This window comes from Squalius cephalus (assembly GCF_949319135.1).
Source record: "Squalius cephalus genome assembly, chromosome: 21".
NCBI classification, from domain to species: domain Eukaryota; kingdom Metazoa; phylum Chordata; class Actinopteri; order Cypriniformes; family Leuciscidae; genus Squalius; species Squalius cephalus.
The window spans coordinates 19,981,534-20,005,523 of record NC_137142.1 but is presented as its reverse complement, the minus strand read 5'-3'; the positions used below and the strand labels follow the sequence as shown (position 1 = coordinate 20,005,523).

Sequence of the window (23,990 nt, the reverse complement as noted above, 5' to 3'; positions counted from 1 at the left end):
ATATTCCTGTTGTTGCCAATGTGTTTCCCCTCCTCTGGCATCACACATCCTTATGCAGGTCTCTCAAGGTGTACAGAGACATTTGTAGGGCATTTGTCACGCCGTGTCCCTGATGAAGAGCTCATGGCTGGTAATTGATACAGTGCCAAATGTCTAAAAAGCATTGTGTTATTTAAACTTAGCCCTTATTTCACACCGAGACATCAGGGAGGCAGAGCGACAGCCAGTGTATGGTTTCAATTTCATAGCAGCCCAGCAGCCTTGGGCTACCTGAGCCTTATTTGGCTGGGTGAAGCCAATCTTCCCTTCATTAGATGATGACATAACAGAAATATGCTAATCCGATTTTAGGAAGAGCTGAGGAAATGCACTTTGAAACACGTGACGTGTAAAATGAGGTTGAGAACAGCCAGTTCGGGGAAGAGAAAAAGTCGTGTGTAATGAGTAAGCATTCATTCAGTGCTTGATTTAAGAGACGTAGGCGTCCGCAGTCTTTCTATTTGATGATGCTAGTGCCCTTTAAAAAAAAAAAAGAAAAGGTCCCCATTACAAGAGTGATATGGAGATAATGTAGTGTGACACGCATTATGTACACCAGGTCTTTGCAAGAGGGGCTTCAGGGACACAGGTGTCATAAGAGTCATTAATCTGTCATTTTCATGTGTTACTGCAAATTAAAAGTAGCGTGTTGCTCGTCGGCTACGGGTGACGTTCGACGTGGTGCGGACCTTCGGAGAAGGGAGGGAGGGGTTGGGGGGAGCCTCCCAAGATTAGTTCTTTGGTGGCAATAGCTCCCTGCAAGTTGAACATAGTGACATTTAAGAGAATTTGCAATTCTGCAGAGAAAAGCTATTAATTCACAAATTAGCACCCCCTTCCTCTATCGTGGATGTGCAAGCTATTGAGGAGACAAAAGAAATAGCCTAAAGGGGAAGAGAGAGACACAGCCCTATCTGTGTAAAGATTGGTTTATATGTCTGCAAGCAGTGATACCAATTATGCCAGCACAGAGAATGCGCCTCAACCTTATTGCTGCCTTCACAGGCCCTTCAATTCATTGCCAGATTTATTTGTGTATCTCATTATGGAAAATAGAATGCCTCTCTTGCCAAATGCATTAATGGCAAAAGAGGGAAATTAAGCCTGTTTGGGATTTCTCATTTGTCTGAGTTAATACTTTGTTACAAAATGACACAAATGAATGAACTGAGTTAATTACTAGCGTACAGGCACGAGTCGCATTTTTCCACGCAGTTTCTTTCTCACCTGTCCTTGCGTGGGCTGATTAGCAGGTTGGTGTGACCCAGCTCTCTTCCATCTGTAAGAGTCCAAACATATCCTACATAGGGAGTAGGCCGGTTGCAATAAATTGCTTGCAAAAACACAGATTGACGCTTGAATCAGCTGTGGGAGCGTGCGTTCACGTGAAAGAAATTAAAGTGGGTTGATTTATAAGGCCTAGCGGCGTATTTATTTGACGTTAACGCGATAAAGGGATTACATCCGTGCCATCGTGGTACAGGTACGCAAAAGTTTTACTTTGAAGCTTGTTTGTTCATCTAAAAGTATTGCTTTGAGACTGAGTGACAACACACTTCAAATCCCCATGCTAAAATAGTTTGGCCCACAGCTAGAATGCTTTAACCTGTGCTTCCATTTCATGGCTTGTGAGATTCTATTGTGTCAATATGGATTCTACTTTAAAAAAGAATAGAAATGAAATACATCCAAACCAAGAAATGGATTGGCCTCAGTCTAAATCGAATGAGAACATCCCACCGATCTCATCATGATGATGGCCTCTGTATGAAAGAGAAAGCCCAGATTTGAGCGAGGCTGCAGAGCGTAACCGGCAGAGAAGAAGGTGCCGGGTTCCTTATCAAAGGACACAAAAGGTCTATGCCCCCGCTTGGCTGATACATCTGCATTCAAGCAGACCCTCCGCCCCGGCCTGGCCGATAGCGCAAACGCGAAAATCTGCAGCACGAAAACATCTAAGGGCAGGGTGGTTCGCTCGAAGAGGAATCATGTCAGAGAAAAGTCAATTATGAACGTTGATGCTGAGAATTAATGGTGCGCCGCATTACGCAGATTTTAAAAGGAAAGAGAGTGAGAGCGAGGGAGATACGCATTCATTAATTGCGTTCCAGGACGCTGCGTCACATGAGGCCGATGTGCTAAATGACGGACCGGGTGTGAGTACAGTAAAGAAATGTGTGTTATGGGTGAGATGAGAAACCCATGCTGACAGCGGTAGCCTGAGAAAAGAAAAAAGGAAAAGGAGAGAAAGCGCAGCTCCTACTGGCAGCCTGCACACTGTTCAGCGACGCTAAATTGAATTAATAAAGCCTTTAAACACGCTGTAACATAACAGGAAATTAACAGTCCCGGTTGTGCTGCTGCTGCTACCTCGCCCTTTCTCTCCCTCCATCTCTTGTTCTTTCTCTTATTGTCTCTTCTTCTTCTGATTTAGTTGTTTGCTGTGCAGTCTTGCCGCACTGTAGATTTCATAAATAGGAGTGCCAAACCTGTGTGACTTTTTCGTCTGTGGAACACAAAATAAAATAAATAAAAATCCGTATATTGTAAGTCAATGGAGTCTAAAACAACTTTGGACCATATTGACTTTCACTGTATGAAAAAAAAACATACTTAAACATTGTTTTGTCATACAGGTTTGGAACAACATGAGGGCGAGTAAATGATAATAAAACTTGCATTTTTGGGTGAACTATCCCTATAACAATTAAAGTAATACATAAAAACAAAGGATGTGTGATATCAGGTCAAGGGTCATAGGGGTCACAAGACCCTCATTTGCTTTTCAAAAAGCTCTCTCATCCAAGCCAGCCTTATCTGATGAGATGAAAGCAGGAAACACAGCACTGTTCTTTTAAAAGAATGTCACACCTGCCCGGTCAACCCTAAACACAACTTCCTAAAACCTAATATATTCTCTCAGAGTTCATATCACAAATTTAGGACGTTTTACTTTAAAATGTTCAAAAGCACTTACACATATTGACTTCGTACAGTGAATATCTTAAAATGACAAGTTCACCATGATAAGCCCTTTACTGTCTCTTGTTCTTAGTTTTATTTGAACTGGGCTCTCCAGAGGAGGAAGCCCATGGGAGGCCTGTTTTATGGACTCTGGTTATCTGATCTGACAGAGCTCTAGTCCCATAGCACCAGAGTGCTAATGCAGTGGGATGTCAAAACAAACACACTCAAGTGTTCCAATGAAATCAATATAGCATGAGCACTGATGTAAACAGGAGTGGAGCTATATACATAGTCTAGACAACATTACAGTGAATCCCTGAGAAATGTCAAAAATTCCTCTGTGAAACGCTGATCTAACCTTGATCTAACCTAAATCTCCCCTAATTGTAACGTCACGGAGAACAGCCCAGCCCCCTACAGCTCAAACCACAGCTCCGTCCCCTGTGTCAACTAGCGGCCCTGCGCGCTTTGGGCTTTTGAGTATGGCAAACATACTGCACCGAAGCAAATGACAAACGCCTGCTTATTGATCGCAGTTTGCACTTAGACCAGCTGATAGAAAGTAATTAATGACTCTATTTTCTTCTGTACCAAAGAGAACAATTGAGGTTTATACGGCAACAACACGCAGCCTTATAGAAGGCCCCCAAGGGAGCTGTCTATAAAAAATGCCTGCTCTCAGATATGGAATGACTCAGATAATGCAAGGAGAAAAAACACAACAAAACAACCACAACTTAATAGGAAGAGAAAAAATGTCACCTCTGTGTAGCTTAAATACACACTCCCATGCACACACACACAAACACACACACACACACAAACGTAATATCTCCCAGTCTCTTATCAGACCTCTCTGTGGATCCATTTCTCCTGAAAGTCAGTTCATCCTGTGGCCTCAGCCATTGAAAAAAGGTCAAGCTGGCGGGTAGAATGGCAATAAAGCCCCTGAAATGGTACTATCAGTGGAACATGATTGATCAATTGAATTCCATAGCACAGAAAAATGTGGGATTAAGTAGAGTATTATACGCACAATGAGTTGAGGCATGATGTTCATTTCAAGTTCATTTCGCCTCTCTCCTGCCACCAGATCAGGCAATCAATAGGGGCCTTGCATATCATATATCACTACGCTCTCGCCGAGGAGAGAACATAATCTGCTGCAAATTTAGAATGACAGATTTGTAAGGGAGCAAAAAAAGCCCCTCCACCCTCAGAGACCGAGAGGCGGGAGGCTGCCAGTACGGCTGCCGAGGATGCACTGACGTTTGTCGAATGTTTGCGAAGGGGTTTCCGGGGGAGCAAAATGAGGCACTGGGGAAGGAAGGCTACCTGCTTCGGCAGGGTGATGGGGTCACGGTCTGAGGGGAAACTGTTCATTTGTTTATAGAGAGCGAGATGGAGGGAAATGCATAAGCTGGCAGTCAAGCTGCGTAATTGTATTCAAGCCGGGACTGGCCTCTCATTTTTCCAGGGAAAAGCAATCTGAAAGTGAAAGCAGCATTACATTCTAAAGGAAATGGTGCCTTTTAAATAATAGCTCTCCATTTTCCACCAGCCCTCTGACTGAAAAGAGAACAAGGTGGCTCACGCTAAAACACATGACGTTCCCAACAAGTATATGTTTGCTCTGAAGGCAATCCATCAATTACTGCAGGCCTATCAGATGATGACGGTGCTGATGCTGATCTGAGATGGGGGATGTGTGGGTCTTCTCTCCCCCACTTTGCACCGTCCACATCTTTCCCTCCCTCTCTTTCTCTCCCAGCCTCATGTGCTCTATCTTTCTACAGCTATTAGGATCAGTTTGAGGCTAGTGCTGACTGAATTTGAGCTGATATACTCCAATCTTTCATCTAGTGGTGCTGAGAGGTGCACTACAGTGCTAGACGTAGCTGTTGTGTGGGGTGCGGGATGGGGGGGAGGGGGGATGGGGTGCCTGACCAAAGGGACCATAACGACTGGTACTAGCATGTGGCCTTGTCCCCTCTCTCCTCTCATAGATGGTTCAGATGGCTCTGGCCCAAACAGTGATTCTCAGGGTAGTGTGGAGAGTTTACGGAAGCACCTGAGGGCCGATGCCTTCACTCAACAACAGCTGGAGGCTCTGGATCGGGTGTTTGAGCGGCCGTCATACCCCGACGTCTTCCCTACGTCAGAACACATCAAGCCAGAGCAGGTTAGTAATATCGAGGCAAATGGACGAATACTAACAAACTAATACATAAACAAAAAACTGAAGATTGTTAGACAATCTGCAGTACTAATTGTAAAGCGGAGTGTGAGCGGACAGCAGAGTTTATTTGAACCGACAGATTTTTTCTGAATAAAATCTCTTTAAGATAAACTAGTAAAATCAAGTCACCATACGATTTAATCCCAGACAAATGTTAAATGATGCATCTTGCCCAAGCATCACTAATATATGCATTAAATAGTGTAAGGTGCATTAAAGCCAGATTAATTTAGTTTCATCAACATGAATCCACTGATACGAATATGAAAAATAATTGACGAATCTTCAGTCTGAATTAAGAGTCTTACAAAAAAATTATGCTGCAAAAAACAATACCCCCCCCCCCCCCCCAAAAAAAGAAAAAACCCACCTTGTGTATACAAGCTCGTATTTAAAGCATTTGGCTTATTACAAGAGATAAGCTTTATTTACTTTCATTATACTATCAAACAACCAGTGACTATTAATTTTTCCCTTGAAACTTCAAGTAGAGGCCCATAAAGCAAAAGCAGTGGCCTAATTGAGTTCATTTTAATTTCTCTCCGATCGCTGAGAATTACACTGGTGATAAATCAGGGGGACAGCCCTCACCCCTAGTAGAGGGCCTAATTTGCAGCTAATTACAAAACTGATTTCTACTGGAAGATCAATACCAAAACGAATTGGAAATGACTTGCAATCACAAAGAGAAGCCAAGAAGGTATTAAAAAAGGCAAGGAAAGAGGCTAAACGCGGGGGAAAAAACAGCCCTGGAACAGTCCAGAAAAATCACTTTTAATTTAATGTAATATTAATCAGACTACATTCCCATTTATTGGTCCGTTTTCATGCCCCCTTTTTAACTCTTGAAAGAGCGGACCTATTAGCCATGTCTGGTGTGTGAGGCCGGGCATTAAAAAGCCATTTTGGAAATGCTAAACTCAATGGGCTCACCCCTCCCACACTTCTGCCAGCCATTTGGTCATCCTTTTCAGATGGCTCTTCAGTTGCCCCACGCCCAACTTGCCCCTATCTGCATGATAAAATAGCTCTTGTGCATCTGAGGCCAGACCAAATAGAGAGGAACATCCGCTACTGGCCAACTGAACATTTGTAGCAGACAATTAGAGTTTATCTGGAATAGAGACAGACAAGTCTGGGGTCACAGCATTTCCCATTGGGACACAGGCCTATTGTGATGCGCAAATGCACGAACGCACACACGCACGCAGACGTATACGCATAAGAGCGGACATATGTATGCTCGCACTTTAATATGCGTGGAACAATGGGAGCCGGAAATCTATTCTCATTTGTTAAATTAGTTACAAAGAAATCTATTTGAAGAAAGTCGTAGTACCTCAAATGCAGCACAATCCAACGTACAAATCCAAAATAATAACAGAGAGCTGTTTTGGGGCTCATGTTCGTGTCATCATTTTCTCATCCTAAAGAAAACAATTTCGAATGCTCTCGAAACGAGGCCATGTTGGTAATCTAACAAAGCGGACCCGTCTCCTCCCTTGGCTGGTCAGGGGAATGACTGCAGTCAAGCACAAAGAGACAGCTGACACCCCTTCCTTTCAGTCTGTTCCAAATCCTACTCTCTGTCCCGCTCACAACCTTAATGTATGCACACACAGTTCACATTAACTCCACCAAAACACATATGCACATCTATCTGATGGGGGAAATAAAAATAATATGCAAGTGTAGTAGGACTGGATTTCAGGTGCCCATTTACAAAGCCACAGTAACTGAGCCGCCATTATATTAAATCCCTGGTACTTTGTGTACAACACTTTGCCTTCCTTAAATCATAAGAAATATCATAAAAAGGAGAGAAAATGTTTTAAAATAACACATAGAACTGGCAGCTCACAGGCAGAAAGCTTTCTAATTGGACACCTAAAAGTGATGCTTGGATCCCAAGATATATCTACTTAAAGTGTCCCCCCTCCCCTCATTGGCAGGCTAATGAATACTCGCTACCAGCACTGAACCCTGGACTGGACGAAGTCAAGCCCAGTCTGTCAACCAGCGTCAGCTCAGATTTGGGCTCCAGCGTGTCACAGAGCTACCCGGTAGTGACAGGTAAGAGCGCTGGATCGACCGTCCCAGCTGACCATTAGAATACTGGCAGGACATTCATATTCTGGTCTATGTGACTGTTTTATGTGGTAAAGTGAGCTTTATAAGTTGAGCGGACAGGTGAGAGTGGAATGTGACATGTTGATCTAAAGTGGATGGATTAGTGCTGCCTGCTCTGAGGACCCGTGTAAGAGAGAGGCGATCGAAACAGACAGGCGCCGTTTCTTGCATGCAAGTCCAAATCATTCAAAGTGATTATGGAAAACTGTCAGCCAGTGTCACTGTGCAAAACCCAATGGATTGTTTTACTACTTTACCTTTGTGTACTGAAAAGTTTTCTTCAGCTCATAGTTCTCAGAAAGAAATATGGCGGTCTAGCATGGTTTGGCCTTTGTTGTTACATCGGTTTTTTTTTTTTTTCTTGTGGTATGCGGTGGTTAATGTCAGCCTGGCTAATTGAAAGATTGTTTCATTGTTGCGGCTGTTATTACCTCAGAGAAGGTTAAGTTTACTGATAGCCAACTGTCGGGCTGAGATTAATATGCTGAGCTTTTAATAAAATTCACATAATTATGCAGGAGCCATCAAAGCCAATGAGTTCTGTGTGGGCGGAGGACAGGATGATTGAAAATTGCCCCCTTCTCAAATGATAGCTGGATAATGTTATGTGAAAAGAAAGGGCTTTTTTCCCCCCTCGGTAATATGTGGGAGGTAGAGTTCCCTCCAGAAAGTTGGGCCTCTGGAGAAGAAAGGTGTGTTTTTGTCCTTTGTATGAAAGCAGTCTCGGTCTAGGGAGCACCCTCATGGCAGGTGGCCTTTCTTGCACCTGGGACGGGACACACCGGGGGTCTTAGTGCAGACCACCTCTTGCTTCTGGTAGAGCACAGGAACGGCTCTGCTAGAAAGATTTTCAAATGGTTGTTTAAGTTATATTGTTGTTAATGATTTCAAAACAGTGTTGTTTATGCATGCATGATGAGAATACCTACCCCTGGCATCCTAAATTCAGCTTTTTCTGAAAAATAAAAATGCAGTTGTAGTTATGTTCTAAAGCTCTTTCAGAATGCCTAGGCTCAAATGACATTTCTTGAGAGCCGTATATATTAACTGTTCCATGTCGTATTCTAAATGACTTTTGGCAGTAATAACTTAATTTATAAAAATAAAAAAAAGCAAGAAAAGCAGTTCAAAGACGCAATAACGTAATGTTATGGTGTACTCGCATGTGATAAGCTGGAAATAAGAATAAGGACAGAGTTAAAGGAGGTGCTAAATTACCCTACGCATTTACACTGAGAGCCAATTCTGAATAAATTACTCCCTCTCATTGGATAGAGCTGGAGATTATGCTCATTCCCAGCAATGTTTTCCTGAGCCAATTAAAATTCACACTGCCATTGATCTTGTTGATTTTATGTCGTGCGATTTGCATAATCTATTAAAGATGAATGATTAATGAACTCTTCATTACAAAACAGAAATTGGAATTTTAAGGGCACTACGAGGCATAGGAGACGTGTTTTTTTGTGTTAACTGTTTACCCAATTAGTTTTAGGGGTTACTGCTCTGTACTGAAAGTCCTAAAGGAAAAGCCATTTTAAAATAGCTTATGTATTGCATTGAAATTTATGATGTTGGATGAAATGTAATATAAATAAGTACAATATAAATAAGTAATATAAGTACATTCCTTTAAATAATGGAATAGATGCATACTTAAAAATATTAATAATCATTTATAAATATATAAATACATATACAATTAAATAAATATGATTCATTTATAAATAATAATATCAAATCCCAGAAAGTGCAGATGATAGAGTTATATGAGGAACTAATCTGTACTTCTGTTGTCATCAGGGGCAGTTCTTTCCCCAATGACTCATGAACATTCCACACTTTCATGTATTGACTGTAGTAGAGGGGGGAAAAAACAATGGCATGATTTATTCAAACTGCAGTAAAAAGTCTGGATGCTGTCCAGATATGACTAGCCTTTTAAAAAGGCCGTTTGCACATACCTTCACAATGAATGACTAGTGCGGATTCTTAAGCACTGTTCCTGCCGAGCCATATAATGGAAGTCTTCCTGGTGCCAGTAGGATGGTACCGTGTAAATGGGCACCCCTCCGACCCGCTGAAAACCTGAGCAGGTGCTGAAGGGATCCCCCCTGTTCCAAATCTCTTCAGAGAGATGGAAGGAGAGGAGGGGGCGGGAGGAGAAAAAAAATACAGAGAGCCCGGGCCTGAAAGCAACAGAGCTCCATGTCTTAAAAAAAAAAAAAAAAAAAAAGCAAGAAAAGTAAGAAAGGAAAGCAGCATACGCAGGCAGAGTGAAAGAAAAGACTGCTTTGTGTCGGCTTATGCGGCTGATGAACTCCGGCTGAAATATATCCGACAGAGAGCCATTTTTTAAGTGTGGCCCGCTATTCTCCAGTGAGCAGCAAACAACACGCTGCTGGCTAGACTGAGGTACCTGATGTGTGGCCCGGTGACAAACTGCCTCTGTCTTGAGTCACCAGAAGCCCCGGCAGGCCCTAGAGCCCAAATTAATGTTTATTTCAGCCTCACAACAGCACACTAACCTTTAAGCACACATTTGATAATGAATAACTTCAGGAACTTATATTGGGGATTCAAGCAATTTGGTCTTCCGAACATTACATTGCTGCAATTGATCTGTTTAAAGCAGTCCGTTTTTTCCTGTGATCTTGTGAGATAATGTTGAAAATTGATGTCAAAGATTTCAGTGCTTTTACAAAACATTAGGCAGGTGACTTTGCTGGAACTGTTGGGTTTTAAAAAAAAAAAGGAAGTCATTCCTTTCTCTTCTCTTACTGCACCCATGTGAAACCATGCATTCACGAGAGCGAGACAGACGTAGAGAACTCTATAGCTCTGGTTCATGTTGAGATGTGATGCGCCTCCACATAGACCAGTGTTTATCTTCCATCTCTGTAATCAGGAGGTTGACAGCCTTCCTTTTTGCAGGTCTTGCTTGTTTCCAGGACAATAAGCAACAGCACCTCTGATTAGTTTCAGAGTTCAGTGATCTTGAACACTGGGCTTCGGTCAGTGTAGCGAACGCCCTTGTCTGCTTTACAGCGGCAAAGCAGAGGCCGTGAAAACGCGAGGCCTAATTCCTCCGACAGCCTCTCTTCCTTTTCTCCTTTATTGGCCTCTAAGGTTTTTTTTTTTTTTTTTTTGAAGTTAGGCTTTATGGCCATCATCTTCCTCTTTAAGATATAGTCATCTAACAGCCTCGTTTTTGTATGCGATTTAAAAAAACGTCATGTTTATCCTGCTCCTGCTGTCCCAGACCTGCGCAGGAAAGAAAATTCTGCCATTGATTTGTGTGGGAAAGAGGCCAGTTAAGTTGCCTGATTTCCTGGCATTAGGTCAGAACGGGTTGTCAGGGTTGCATCTGACAAAAAGGAGGCCTTATCTTAATGAGCGACTCTCCGCACATAGCTCGGTTGTAAAACAACAATAGTTGGGAAACAGCTAATGAGGCTATCATGAAGCTGTGAGAGCCCTCCCCACAGACCATGTTAACAGCAGAGGATGTTAAAGAGGATGAGTGGAGAGAGAGATGAAGACAGAACACACATTGATTGCTTGAGCTGCAGTGGCAAACCCGCTAAGATGAAAAATGCCAAACCTCATCAGCCAAATGATATTAGGGCTGGCGATGCAAAGGGGCCGTGTCGCGATTTGCAGGCTTTTTTTGTTTGGAGATGCGACTCTTACCTCCGAACCTTAGGGAAATTTCTCTGTATTTGAGCTTGATTGATCTGCGAGCCATGCTGCTGTTTGCTGATGCTCTTCAAGAGATATTGTTTGAAAGTGATTTACCTGCTTGTATTTTCATTTTTTGCTCATTTGACGGATAAATAATTCCAATCAGGTTTGTATAAAAATGTAGCTTTATTTAGATTCAGATATAAATCTTAAGTTGATAGAAGACTATTAAAGTGTCTTCTGTTATGGAGCAAATTATAAGTTGCTTTCCATTCTGAAAAAAAAAAAGAGAGAAAAAATAAACAATGGAACCAAAGATTTCTATGATAAATTATATTTTCACTTCTAATCTATTCTGTTCGTAAGTGTGAGTAAACAGGGCCCAAAACTAAGACTCACAACGCAGGTAAAATTTAGTTTTATCAAATAAATAAAACTGGCCACCTGGCTTTTAACTTTTCTTGGAATTCCAAAAATTATGGAAATTTCCAAATTATGGAAAATTGTGATATTCTAAATCTGATTTATCTCTCAATGTGAGCAAATTGAATTAGAGATTTAAATGGTCTACTGAAGATAAAATCAGTGACTGTTCCATCTATACATATATACAATGTTAACATCAACAAAAAATGTCCACAATTAAACGTATCTAGTTTTGATCTATTTTAAATGTATGTTGAAATTCCTGAATTTGAAGAGATGCATTCCAGGCACCAAGCCACCATAAGGAATAAAATATCAATCCTAATGTTTTTTGTGAGAGGCGATGTTTCACTGAGAGTTGCTGGGAGTACTAATAATGACAGCTGTAAAAATACGGAAAAACAGAAATAAATAATGATTTTGTCAAATAGTTTTACAGAAATAATGCAAAATGCAGTCTAATGATAAACAAAAATTGTAGCCCACAGATATGTGTGGCAAAAGTTTTAAAGCATCTTTGATGTAATTATTTGTGTATGGGTCTTTGTACATAAAACCCACACATCGCAAAAGCACACAGTAACATTTCCTGGCTTACCATGACCAAATCCCCTCGTGCGTGTAGAAATGTTGTTTTCTGAGCGTGTGCCTCTGGAGGCTCTGTTAAAACTCCTGAACACACCCGAGGAACTGAGTCAGAACTCGGAACTTCACATAAATCCTTCTTTTCCTCCTAAACGCAATGTAGCATCACAACAACACCAAACACTGTCAGCCAAACTTCATTTTCCTCTTCTTTTACTGCTTCCATTCAGTACTTCCATCTGTCATGATTCATTTTTTTTTTTTTTTTTTGCTGAGTGCGAGTGATTGTGCATTGTCTGATTGTGTGTGTGTGGCTTTTTTTTGTTGTTTTTCTCCACCTGGCAGAGTCACATTCATCCTCCTCGTGTGTTAAGCAGGAGCCGCATGAGGCTTCCCTGGCTCCTTTCACCCCTTCCTCACTGGCAGTCTCGGGTCTAGCGGAACTGTTGCCCCTCCAGCCCAGCGTGTCAGTAGATGCCTCCACCCCCTGCTACGGTGCCTATGCCCATCATGCCCCCTGCTACAGCCAGTATGCAAGCCAGCCTATTATAGCAGGTACAGCCCTACAAAAAAAAAAGAAAAGAAAGATTAGAAACTTGCGCTGGTAAATGGGGGAAACAGCCAGAGGCGTCATGCATCTGTTTCTTTTTGAGAGGGCACCAATAGCAGTCCAAGGTCATTTGGTGCCCTACATATTATCAAAGGAAGAAAAAAAACACTCTCTAACTAATTTTAAGTGTTACACTACCTTTGAAAATTTGAGGAGAGTAAGATATTTTTGAAAGAAGTTTTAATCAATTAAGCATTATATTAATTAAAAGTGACATTCTTTTACATTATTAAAATAATCAATTTCAAATAAATGCTGTGGTTTTGAACTTTTTAATCATTAAAGAATCCTGTGATCTACAGTGATCTTGAGCACCAAATCAAAATATTAGAATGATTTCTGAAGGATCATGTGACACTGAAGACTGGAGTAATGATGCTGAAAATACAGCTTTGCCATCATATGAATAAATTATACATTATATATACATTAATTACAATTGAAAATTGTACACAATATTACTATTTTACTGTATTTTTGATCAAATAAAGTTTGAAGTTGGTGAGCGTAAGAGACCTTAGAGATACCAAATAGACCTCTTTCAAAAATCTAACCGACCCTGAACTTTTGAAAGGTAGTGTCTTGTGTATATATAATTGAGGTATACACTGGAAAAAAAACAATTTTATATATACATATATATATATAATTTTTTTTAATCTACTGGGGCACATTCCATGGCGCTTCTGGAGAGAGCTTCTGTCCTGTACTGTCCTGAGAAACACTGCTAACACTTTTCTAGCCTCTAGTTCTGTGATTATACTTATTTAATATATATATATACATATATATATATATATATATATATTTCCAACATGCTTGTTAACGTGTGAGTGGGATTGTGTCTCTTGTGATACTCTATAAGCACAAATTTCATTCATGTGCTTTAGATAATGACCATAAACAAGAAAACAATATGGCTATAATTTGCCTTCAGTTCCTTTTAATTGAACAAAAAGCACAATATCATACTAAAACACAAGTTGTCACATTGCTTACCATCCTGGTGTGCCTGTTTGACTGCCAGCTCTCTTGTTAGTAGCTGGACCGGGGGAATGCTCCCCCCGACCCTTATAATGGTCCCCTTTCAAACAATGATGCAGGACCTCACGAGTGTCCAGTTGGGACTGACGAAGGCCTACGTGCTCTAAAGTTTGAGCCAGCACATCCAGCAGGATTGCTAGCCATCACCTCCAATTACAGAACTGAATATGGAGGCACTCTCGTGATGTTTTGGGCTTTTTAGCAGCAGCAATGCCACCAGGAGGCCGAGGGCATTCTGTGCTTCTCTCTGTTGAGCAATTTAAAACACTTCAGTCAAAACAGGCCAGCAGCGCCACTCTGTGTAATAAAGGAAGTTAAAAGGCTGAGTGACCTAGAAGAGAAAAAAAGCAGTGGAGGTGTTTTAGCTTCTGCAGGGTCAACAGTTTTTCAGGTTGTGAATTTAAGGAGAGGTGAACTTTACCCAGTGCATGCTTGGCATGTGGGTGTTCTAGTTATTTGTCAACAACAAAAAAGCTTGAGCTGATTTCTTAGATTTTCAGTGAAAATGGTTACAGGGTTGTGCTGAAAAAACAAATATGTTTGAGAATTATTGTTAATGATGTGCATGTAACACTGTAAGTGGTTTAATGCTTAGGGCACTTCTATGCATCATACATTTTAATGTGCCAAAATATGTGGTGTTCATGTTATATTTTTACAGCATATCAAAAAGTAACTCTAATGCCCCTATATATCTAGTATTTGTATGATCTAAAAATCTTGAATTCTGCCTAACTTCTCTCATTAGTTGTAGTACACTTAAAAATTGTAGTAGTAAAACTTTAAGCTCTTTTATAATAATTTTATTCTAAAGATTTTTGTATAATCATAAGGGGGCATCAACACCATTTGGTCATTTATAGCCCATTGAATTATTATTATTATTATTATTATTATTATTATTATTATTATTATTATTTTGTGTGTGTGTGTGTGTAATTGTGCGCTTACAATTTTTACTTTCTTTACAGGTCGAGACATGGCAAGCACAACCCTACCAGGGTACCCACCTCACGTTCCCCCCACTGGGCAGGGCAGCTACCCCACCTCTACACTTGCTGGAATGGTCCCTGGTAAGTTTAATTACTATTTTTACGAGGACGTTAATTTTAAGAGAGCTCGTAATATTTTCAGGGAACGGTCCTGTGCAATTGATCATTTTCAGGAAACCTGAGGTCATGCAAAGCCAACCTGAATTTGCACGAAAAACTGTGCATTAATATTCAATTATCACTAGCCCAAAGCTTGCTTTTGTATGTTTTAATATATTAGTGTAGAATGCCAGGTAACATTTTAAGAATGAGAGTTAAAGAGAAGTGACACAAAAGCTACTTGCATATTGCCCATGACATTTCTGGTGATGCTAATATTTATTAAACAGGATAATATTAATGAGGATAAGAATAATGAGGAGGATGAGGAGCCAGAATTGCAGTCCAACTAAGCACAAGGACAGGCAGTGTGGATTTCGATCTCGAGTCGTCAATAACCCGAGTAGGAGCCTCAGCTTATCGGCTGCTGAGGAGAAAATTAGCGCCTCTCAATAAGTGATCAGGGACATAAGTGCGGGATATAGGACAGTTCCTCTCAGTTCCACTCGGGTTCCAGTGCTCATTACGCCCCTCCCTCCCTCCCTCTCCCCAACCGTTCGACGCTCTCACAGGCCATCGATAAACACAGCTTTCTCCACCCCAGACTCCAGTGCTGCAGAGCGTATCTCTTTTCCCCTCTACTTAACCTGCAGTTCAGGTTCACAGCAAACAGTTAAGGGTCACAAAACAGCGGGCGGGAAGGCCTGTAAATATTTAAATCACTATCTCTCAGAGGGACCTGACTTGAGTTTCACTGCCAGGACAGGATGCAATCTGGCAGCAAGAACGGTGCCCTCTCCCCAAACAGCACAAACACACATACGTATGCAAACGGACAGCCTGAGAGATGCCGCAGAGAAGTTGGAAAAGTGTAAATGCGATTGTACTCGGAGCCAGGGGATAACATCAGCGCTCAAAGTCGGACTTGTGAGCACAAACACGCAGTGTGCGAAAATTGGAAAACAAATATTTTACATCAGGCACAGAGAGGGATTCTTCTCTCGGTCACCGTTGAGTGCCTCAGATAGATTCAAGTCTGTCTTGGGCTTCCACGGCCCACAAACATGAATGGTTCGCAGGGGCAAATTTAATTCAGTGACAGGATTCATTTGCTGGGCAAACATATCTTTACAGGTACATCAAATATGTTTTCATCAAAGATTCATTTTCATTGGTCACACATGCTGAGAAATCCTCTTAAATCCTAGAGCCATGGGTTTTGTGTGCACTTCCATTCATCTGGCCCTCGAACGACTAAGATTTAGTGACAGACCCCAAACACTGTTAAAGCAAAAGCCATTCCTCACCAGCTTCATATAAAACCCGGCCTTTATTGTCTCATAAAAGAAAGAAACGTGGGGGACCAACAGCATTGCTCACTGACATGGACAGGGCCGCTTCCTGAAAGTCGAATTCGGCCGCATAAAAAGGGGCGAGTGTGCGCGAGAACGAATCCATTGGGGAGGTTTTTTGAAGCGGGGCTTTGGTGCGGCCAAAGAAAAGAGAATCTTAAGAGCGCAACAGCAGAATCAAAGAAAAGAAAATTCAAACCCCAGCTCAGGATTAATGTAACAAATTCAGCCAAAATGGCCGAGCACCAGGGCGTAGGAAAGAGGACAGGGCGAGCCATCTGCTATCTAGAGCGGCGAAACAATGCCAGTTCCTTTAGTTCTGATGTGCTGAACTAATGTGATGCAATATTTCAAGGACAGTGTTACTGTAATTCAGTTGAGCTCAGTCGACAGCATTAGTGGCATAATGGTGATTATCACAAAATTCATTTCTACTTGTCCCTCCTCCGCAATCTATTGAAGAACATGAAAATTCTATTTCAGTCTTTCGAATTTTCTCATTTAATTTAATGTTACTCGCTGTTTCTTTGTAATTCTTTGTGAGATTTACAGCAATTTACGAAGACAATTTTTATATAATAAAAGTAAATCCTACACCAAAATTTTTTCAGTGTTCAGTGAGGCATATAAAAGTCTATACAAATCTGTGTTAAAATACTCACTGTTTCAATAGGAAAGCCACAAAATGTAAACAATTATTTTAATGGGGTTTTTTGTTGCCAACTTCGTTATAATCCCTAAAACTCTAAAACAACAACAAAAGATGTGAACAGCTTTACAAAATTAACAAAATAATACATTTAAGTGCCTTTATGAAATTATTAGTGCTGTCAAATTGATTAATCGCGATTAATTGCGATTAATCGCATCCAACATAAAAGTTTTTGCTTATATAATATACACATACACACATACTAATGCATACATGGGTGTATGTATGTGTGTATATATATATATATATATATATATATATATATATATATATATATATACACACACACACACACACACAGAGAGACACGCACGCACACATATATTATATAAACAAAACCTTTTGAGTTAGATGCGATTAATTGCGATTAATCGATCTGACAGCACTAGAAATTATAAAATGCGTTTACATTTTTCCATAAATTGGCACCATTTACTTTCAATATAAATTCCTCAGCGATAAAAGAGGGCATTATACCACAAATTCTGACTGCGGAGCTTAACTTCTACAGAATATGCTTTAAGATACACCATTTTCTTTATTGCTAACCTGTCATTTTGTGTTTGATTTTAGGAAGCGACTTTTCAGGAAACCCCTACTCTCACCCGCAGTACACAACTTACAATGAAGCTTGGCGGTTCAGCAACCCCGCGTTATTAAGTGAGTATTAACCCTTTTTGCTTATCCCTTATGGGATTAGTCGCTTTAAAGTGGGATTAATATAATCACATTTTACAATGACATTATTTGCATACAGCTTTACTAAACTAGCTACAGTTTTATTTCTCTTTTTGATTAGCAAGGTCATAACACACTGCATCTCTAAATTAAGACGCGCATAAGCCCTTCGCAAGTGTTTTTGTGCGTGTCGAGGTTTCAGAACGTAATAGAATAGTTTGATTGTATTTTACATAAGCAAAATCATTGGGAGTGGGCGTAAGTGTTGCTCTTGCTGTGGTTTCAAACGCTCCGCTCTTCTGTTAACTTCCAGGTTCCCCTTATTATTATAGTGCCGCATCCCGGGGCTCCGCCCCTCCCACTGCTGCCACTGCCTATGACCGCCACTAGTTACCATGGCAACCCAATCAAACTGCAGGACCATGGCCGCAGCCTCCATATCGTACCAGTCTGAATGGCGCTAAGGTCAGAGGGATTGAAGATGGCTACGCGGTCTTCAGTTTCATGGGGCCGAGATCGGATTAGGAGGGTCAAGCAACAGCGGGTCCCCCCCCCCCCTCAGACATCGACTATACCCCCCCCCCCACCCCCACCCTCACGCAACATCAACACTAAGGCTCTCATTCTCTAAATCGCTGAACAATGACTGAACTATTTCCTGAAAGACTTTGAAAGATTCTACAAAAATATATATATTATACAAGATATAAAACAAGACGAACCGTGTGAAGAAATACGAAGTAACAATTGATGTGTTGTTGTTTTTTTTGTTTTGTTCTCTCTTTAAATCAATCAATACATTCCTTTACATACTGTATTTAGTATCACTAACAGATCACACACACAAGGTTGCCTGAGGCCTTTAAAGTAATTTGCCCATGTCCTACACCATTTCACTAGTGTCTTACCTCTCACGGACAGAACAGCGACGTGTCAGCTGAGCAGAAAACTGCGGAATTGCTCCATTTTCTGTCAAACAGACAAGTGTAACAGTCTTAGAAGCCATCTCTGACTCGTGGTATGAAATTACCAACTTGATTTAACATTTTCTGTGATACACAATCAAAACGGGGTAAAGAAAACAGATAAAAAAAAGATAAAAACAGGTCAGACACTGAAGAAGTTAACTGTTGCTGTAAATGACCTGAAAAGAAAACCATATATTAAATTATTGTTTTGGTTTAGCTGATGGTTTGTGTGCGTGTGTGCATTTGTGTGTGTCATACCTTTTCAGGATATTCCATTTTTTCATCATGATCGGTGCCGCTCTTTTCTCGTTTGCACTATTTTGCATTACTGGATTTATAAGTACAAATGAATTGCAATTATCTTCGTAAGTTTGCCAGATTATATATAAGCAAAAAGGTCTACTCCAATTGACAAAAAAACAGTAACATTGGACAAAAAAAACAAAAAACACTTGCTATATATTACAAAACTAGTATATGGCTTTTTTTTTGTCCTTCCGTGTGGATCATTAATGATTCCTTAAACTTAAAGAACCATTTTTGTAACGTGTAACTGAGACAGAACGACTCTGACTGGCTCAGTACCAAAGTAATCATTAGCAGTCAATTGTACAAGAAGTTCAACAAATGCCTTACAGCTTTTTTAATTTGATTTTTTATAGTTTGGCTATGGTCCTGAGAGGTAGACATGCATGTAAGCCCTCTGTGTGGTCGAACAAACGTTTCACCAAATGTTAACCGAGGATAGAAATGGAAAGGGTCCATACATACGCTCCTGGAAATGTAAAGTGAATGTACTTTATACCACGTTTGCCAAAGACTTAGTTTGATATTTAATATTTTATTTGCTGTATCTGTCAATAAAACAGTATTATGTTTTAATAGTAGTCAAAACTGATTGTATGTGGTAATGTTGAACAAAAAGGACAAGATCCATCTTAGGCCCACAGCAATGTACACAGAAAAGGTGAATTCTGTTACTTAAAGGTATGTCATTTGCAACAAACTGCTGCTTTGTAGAATGATTTGTGTATAATGTGAAAACAATTCTTCTATGTATATAAGATCATCTACATTTCACCATTGCAGTATCGTACTAATTTACTGATTCCATTTGTAGATATGACAATTGAAAGAAGAAAAAAAAAAAAGATTGACATTACATTTGTGTCTTCAATGTGTTGTGCTTTGCAGAGACGCACAACAAAAAAGTTTGAAACCCGACCTGCGTCGTTCGGCGGGTTTCAGATGCTATCACCACATGTGCGGCTGTTTGTATGTTTTGTTTCGGTTCACATTTACTTAACTTGTTCATACTGTTTAAGTCTCTATGCAAATCAAGTAAAATGGTATTCTGTATTCTCCTTTATTACTGCGTTCAATTTTACCTTTCATTTTAAATGATCCCTAAATCCTGTATAGAGGATAAGCCTGTAGAAATGAACAAATACATTTCACATGCATAGTTTTGTGGATTGTTTTTGTATTTTGAACCTTCCTGTACAAGTCAAGATAGAGTTAAACACAAGACTTCAGAATTCTGAAGCTTTTTTTGTCGCAAATATTAAGTTAAAAGTTATTTTGATGCAAGACCAGATGATTCAAAATTCATAGCATGCAAAGGAAAAAAAACAACAATAACAAATACAACTGTACATAAATGTACACACAGAGCAACCACAAGTTCTATTTCACACAATACAAAAAATATTATTTGGGTCTTCCTTTTTTTAAATAATATCATTTCAGCTATAAAGTTAAACTACAGTCCCGCATTGAGCGGAGATATTCTAACTCACTCACTGCAATCCACATTTGTTTGTGGCTTTTGGAAACATGTTCTTGACAGAATTCTTCTTTTTAATACAAGCCCATAGCAGCAGGAAGGGGAGATGGTTCTCCTTGCGTTAAAATAATGCAAAATATGTACTGCAAACAAAATTTGTTGCAAGCATAAAAAGAGTTTCTGATGAAAATATGTAACAAAAAGCGACATGGCCTTAGCCATCACTTTATTCCACCTCTGTCCAGTTCTCTTTTTTTTTTTGTGCATATGAGAAATAAATTTTTTGTATGTCAGCCTGTGACAGTAGTGATTATTAACCCTATCATGAAAGAGTCATTCAGAGTTCAAGGATACTCCAAACTGTGAGACATTCCGTTTGAATAAATGCTAGTTATGAAAATATCGCATCTGTTAGTGTCTAGTAAATAAATGTATACTGAGTGTTTTTAAACAAGTCAGGATAAAAGATAAAGATTAAATAATCAAACATTTTACAGACCATATATATAAAATATGTGATGTTTGTATATGTTGATTTTAACTGTGTATTATTTATAAATTGCAATATAAAATTATACATATGTGTATAAATTATACCTATTTTTAAAACAATATTACATAGTAGTAGTTTAAAATATCCTGATATATGTAATACTGGTTTAAAAATATTGTACACAATAAATTATTTGAATTAAAATCAACAAGTACACACACACACATACATACATACATATATATATATATATATATATATATATATATATATATATATATATATATATATATATATATATACACACATACACATATATATATGTATATATATATTATACACATGTATATATAAACATATATATATATATATAGCACATGTATATATTTACATATTTTGTGTGTGTGTGCATATATATATATATATATATATATATATATATATATACGCACGCCCGCCCACACGCACACACACACATACATATATATTCCTTCATATTCATATCTAATAACAAACCAAAAATCAATATGGCCTTTTATGCCATTGCAAAAGGGACACAAGAGGACGTTTAAGGCTGAAAGAGACAGTGAGATGCAAACATAAAAGAAGTTCAAGCGAAGAAGAATGAGAGCAAAGAGAGTCTTAGCGAGAGTGAAAGTGTAAGCAAGTAAAAGGAAGCGTGGAGGAACGGAAGCAGAGAGCAGTCGTCACAGTGAGGGTGTAAAACAGAGTGTGGACTATTTAATGATGCATTGGGTTCCCTCCGCAGCTGACTGGTGCCTGCAGCAGCTCTTCTCCAGCTCGAGCAGACAATCCTACCCTGCTGTAATTCAATTTTTCTGCCTATTGTTTATTTCATGGCTCCCCTGTGAAGCATCAAAAGCTGCTGTTCTGTCAGCCTCTTACTGTCGTATATGTTTGTCATTCAGCCCTTGTTAAAATAACGAAAAAGGCCTGCCTCTGTTCTTCCCCCAGCTGAGAATTCCCAGTGGTAAAATTATTCCATTTAGATGGAAACTTTTTTGTCACTCCCCTGTCTAAATTGGCATATCTGCTTCTTTTGCTGGAACCAATAAACTGTGAACCCGGATGCATCTGTCAATCAGGCTCATCTTTACTTTAGCATGCCAGATGACAACAGGGGAGATGGGGGGGGGGCGGGGTGTGGGGGAGAGCAGCAGAATGGAATCAGCTGATTGGCTCTCATCAGCAAGGCATTACAAAAAGCACCTGTCATCCTCTCGGCTCCTCAAACACTATGAGGGGCCCGAGCTCAGTACTACTGGAGACAACTATACAAACAAATGCAGTCTCATTCTCAAATGAATTTCAAGGTTATGTGAACTATTTTTGTAAAGTGAAAGTGACCTTGCAGTTTATAGATTCTGAATGTTTACAATACTTTAATTAATTTGAATGCATTATTAATGATACTGTGCAATTTTTTGGGAACTTGTGAAATTATAAGATTAATTTTTTTTTTAACCTTTAACACATTCTCATAGTATTATGAACTTCAACTCAGTACATTTTGCAACTCTCAGTCCTAACTCTTACGTATGCTACAGAAACGCACATGTAAGCACTATTCCAATTATCTGACAACCCCAGAACTGCAGTATGACTGTATTACACTGGTTTTACAAGAATAACCTGATCACTGACATAGAAACATACACGTTTCCAAGAAACAGGCCAGCGTGACATCGCCTGCATCTCATCAAGCATTAGTCACATTGGTAATCGCACGGAAAATGTGTCCATGTAGTTCTATGTAAATTTCCTACAAACAATAAAGATTTGTAGACACATTATTCATAAGAAATGGGAAAATGTCGGATGTTATCTGAGGCTTGAATGGGGAGAAAACGGCATCATCTGTCATGGGGTGTCACACTGGAGAGAGAAGGAGCACCAGAGGAGTTGCACTGGACAGCACTCGCTGTTAAGTCCTGTCAGCCGTCTATGTGCTCGTCATCATCACTGCTGTCATATTTGATGCTGGGGAGGGGAAAGGCCAACCTGGGGCTGTCAATCAAATACACCTCATTAGGGACACTGCTAATTATGAAATTTTCTATGATGTCTGGGAATGGAGTATTTCTTAGGTACTGTATATCATCAAGACAAGTTTGTGAGATGACAAGAACTGATATTTCATGCTACTTAAGAACAGGGTGTGTAAATTAAAATATGATATGAACACAGGCCCGCAATGAACCAGAGCATGAAAAAACTAAATACTTTGGGCTGCCAGTCATTTCTCCAGATTTCAAATTCACCTGATGGAAAAACGGGCTGCAAATCTTTTGCCATTAAAATAAATAATAATTTTTAAAAAACTTGCATATAAGTTACACCAAAGATCTGATGTCTAGGACTTACATGATCTGTCTGTATTTATTTATTTTTTTACTTCTTTTTACATGCCCTGTTCCTATATCTGAAACATCTGTGAGTGTCTTCTGGATGGTTGTGCATCTTGTCATGAGAGCCTTGTACCATATCTGTATAATTGTTAATAAAAGCCTACTGCTTAAATATGTTCAGAAGGTATTCCAGATATAGAATTGCACACACAGACCAGCCACTAGTCATGTGACCATCACTGAAAACGGAGACCCACATGGCATTTGATCACTGGTTTTACAGAAATCATTTTACTCTTTTAAGAACATTGCATATCTAATCAGCTCCTGATGAACACAATTATTATTTAAATTATCACTCAGTGAGTTATTTAACCATGTATTACTGTCTTTGGAAGGCTTTTGTATTTCCAACTCTTTAAAATGTACAAATTCACATCATTTCATATTTACATGCAATACAGAGATTCCCCAACTTTTTCTCAGCTGAATTTTTTTACCCTAATATATTTACTTGAAGTAAGCCCTTATAGTTTAAGTTAATAAACATGTCAATAATAAAATGAAGTCAATTGTAATAAAATTAAGTTCACGGTTCCCTGATTAATGGTCACATGACCATTTTTTTAAAGTAAATGCTTTATTTTAATTGTTTTCATTTTATTTTATTTTTATTTTTTTTATGATATAATTAATAGCTTTTCATTAAACTCACGAACCCCTGCAGGTCCGTCATGAACCCCAGTCTGGGAAACCCTGACTAATGTAATACTTAATGCACTTCATGTCGTTAATATATTTTCTTCCTCTTTGTATT

General features: G+C 39.5%; 1 protein-coding gene across 22 annotated transcripts in view; it reads left to right on the top strand.

Annotated features, from left to right (window-relative positions):
• pax2a (paired box 2a) overlaps positions 1-18,133 on the top strand; it is a 30,903-nt gene extending 12,770 nt beyond the window's left edge. For 8 of the 22 annotated variants that reach the window (XM_079855749.1, XM_079855755.1, XM_079855738.1 and 5 more), the window contains 6 exons: positions 5,013-5,188; positions 7,198-7,318; positions 12,416-12,625; positions 14,696-14,797; positions 17,453-17,539; positions 17,890-18,133. In XM_079855749.1, coding sequence (XP_079711875.1) covers positions 5,013-5,188; positions 7,198-7,318; positions 12,416-12,625; positions 14,696-14,797; positions 17,453-17,539; positions 17,890-18,011 — 818 coding nt within the window. In that variant the 3' untranslated portion in view covers positions 18,012-18,133. Of the gene's footprint in view, positions 1-5,012; positions 5,189-7,197; positions 7,319-12,415; positions 12,626-14,695; positions 14,798-17,452; positions 17,540-17,870 lie in introns of all 22 variants that reach the window. The other 14 variants (XM_079855754.1, XM_079855741.1, XM_079855758.1 and 11 more) reach the window with 3 other exon arrangements.
• Positions 18,134-23,990: the final 5,857 nt, after the last annotated feature.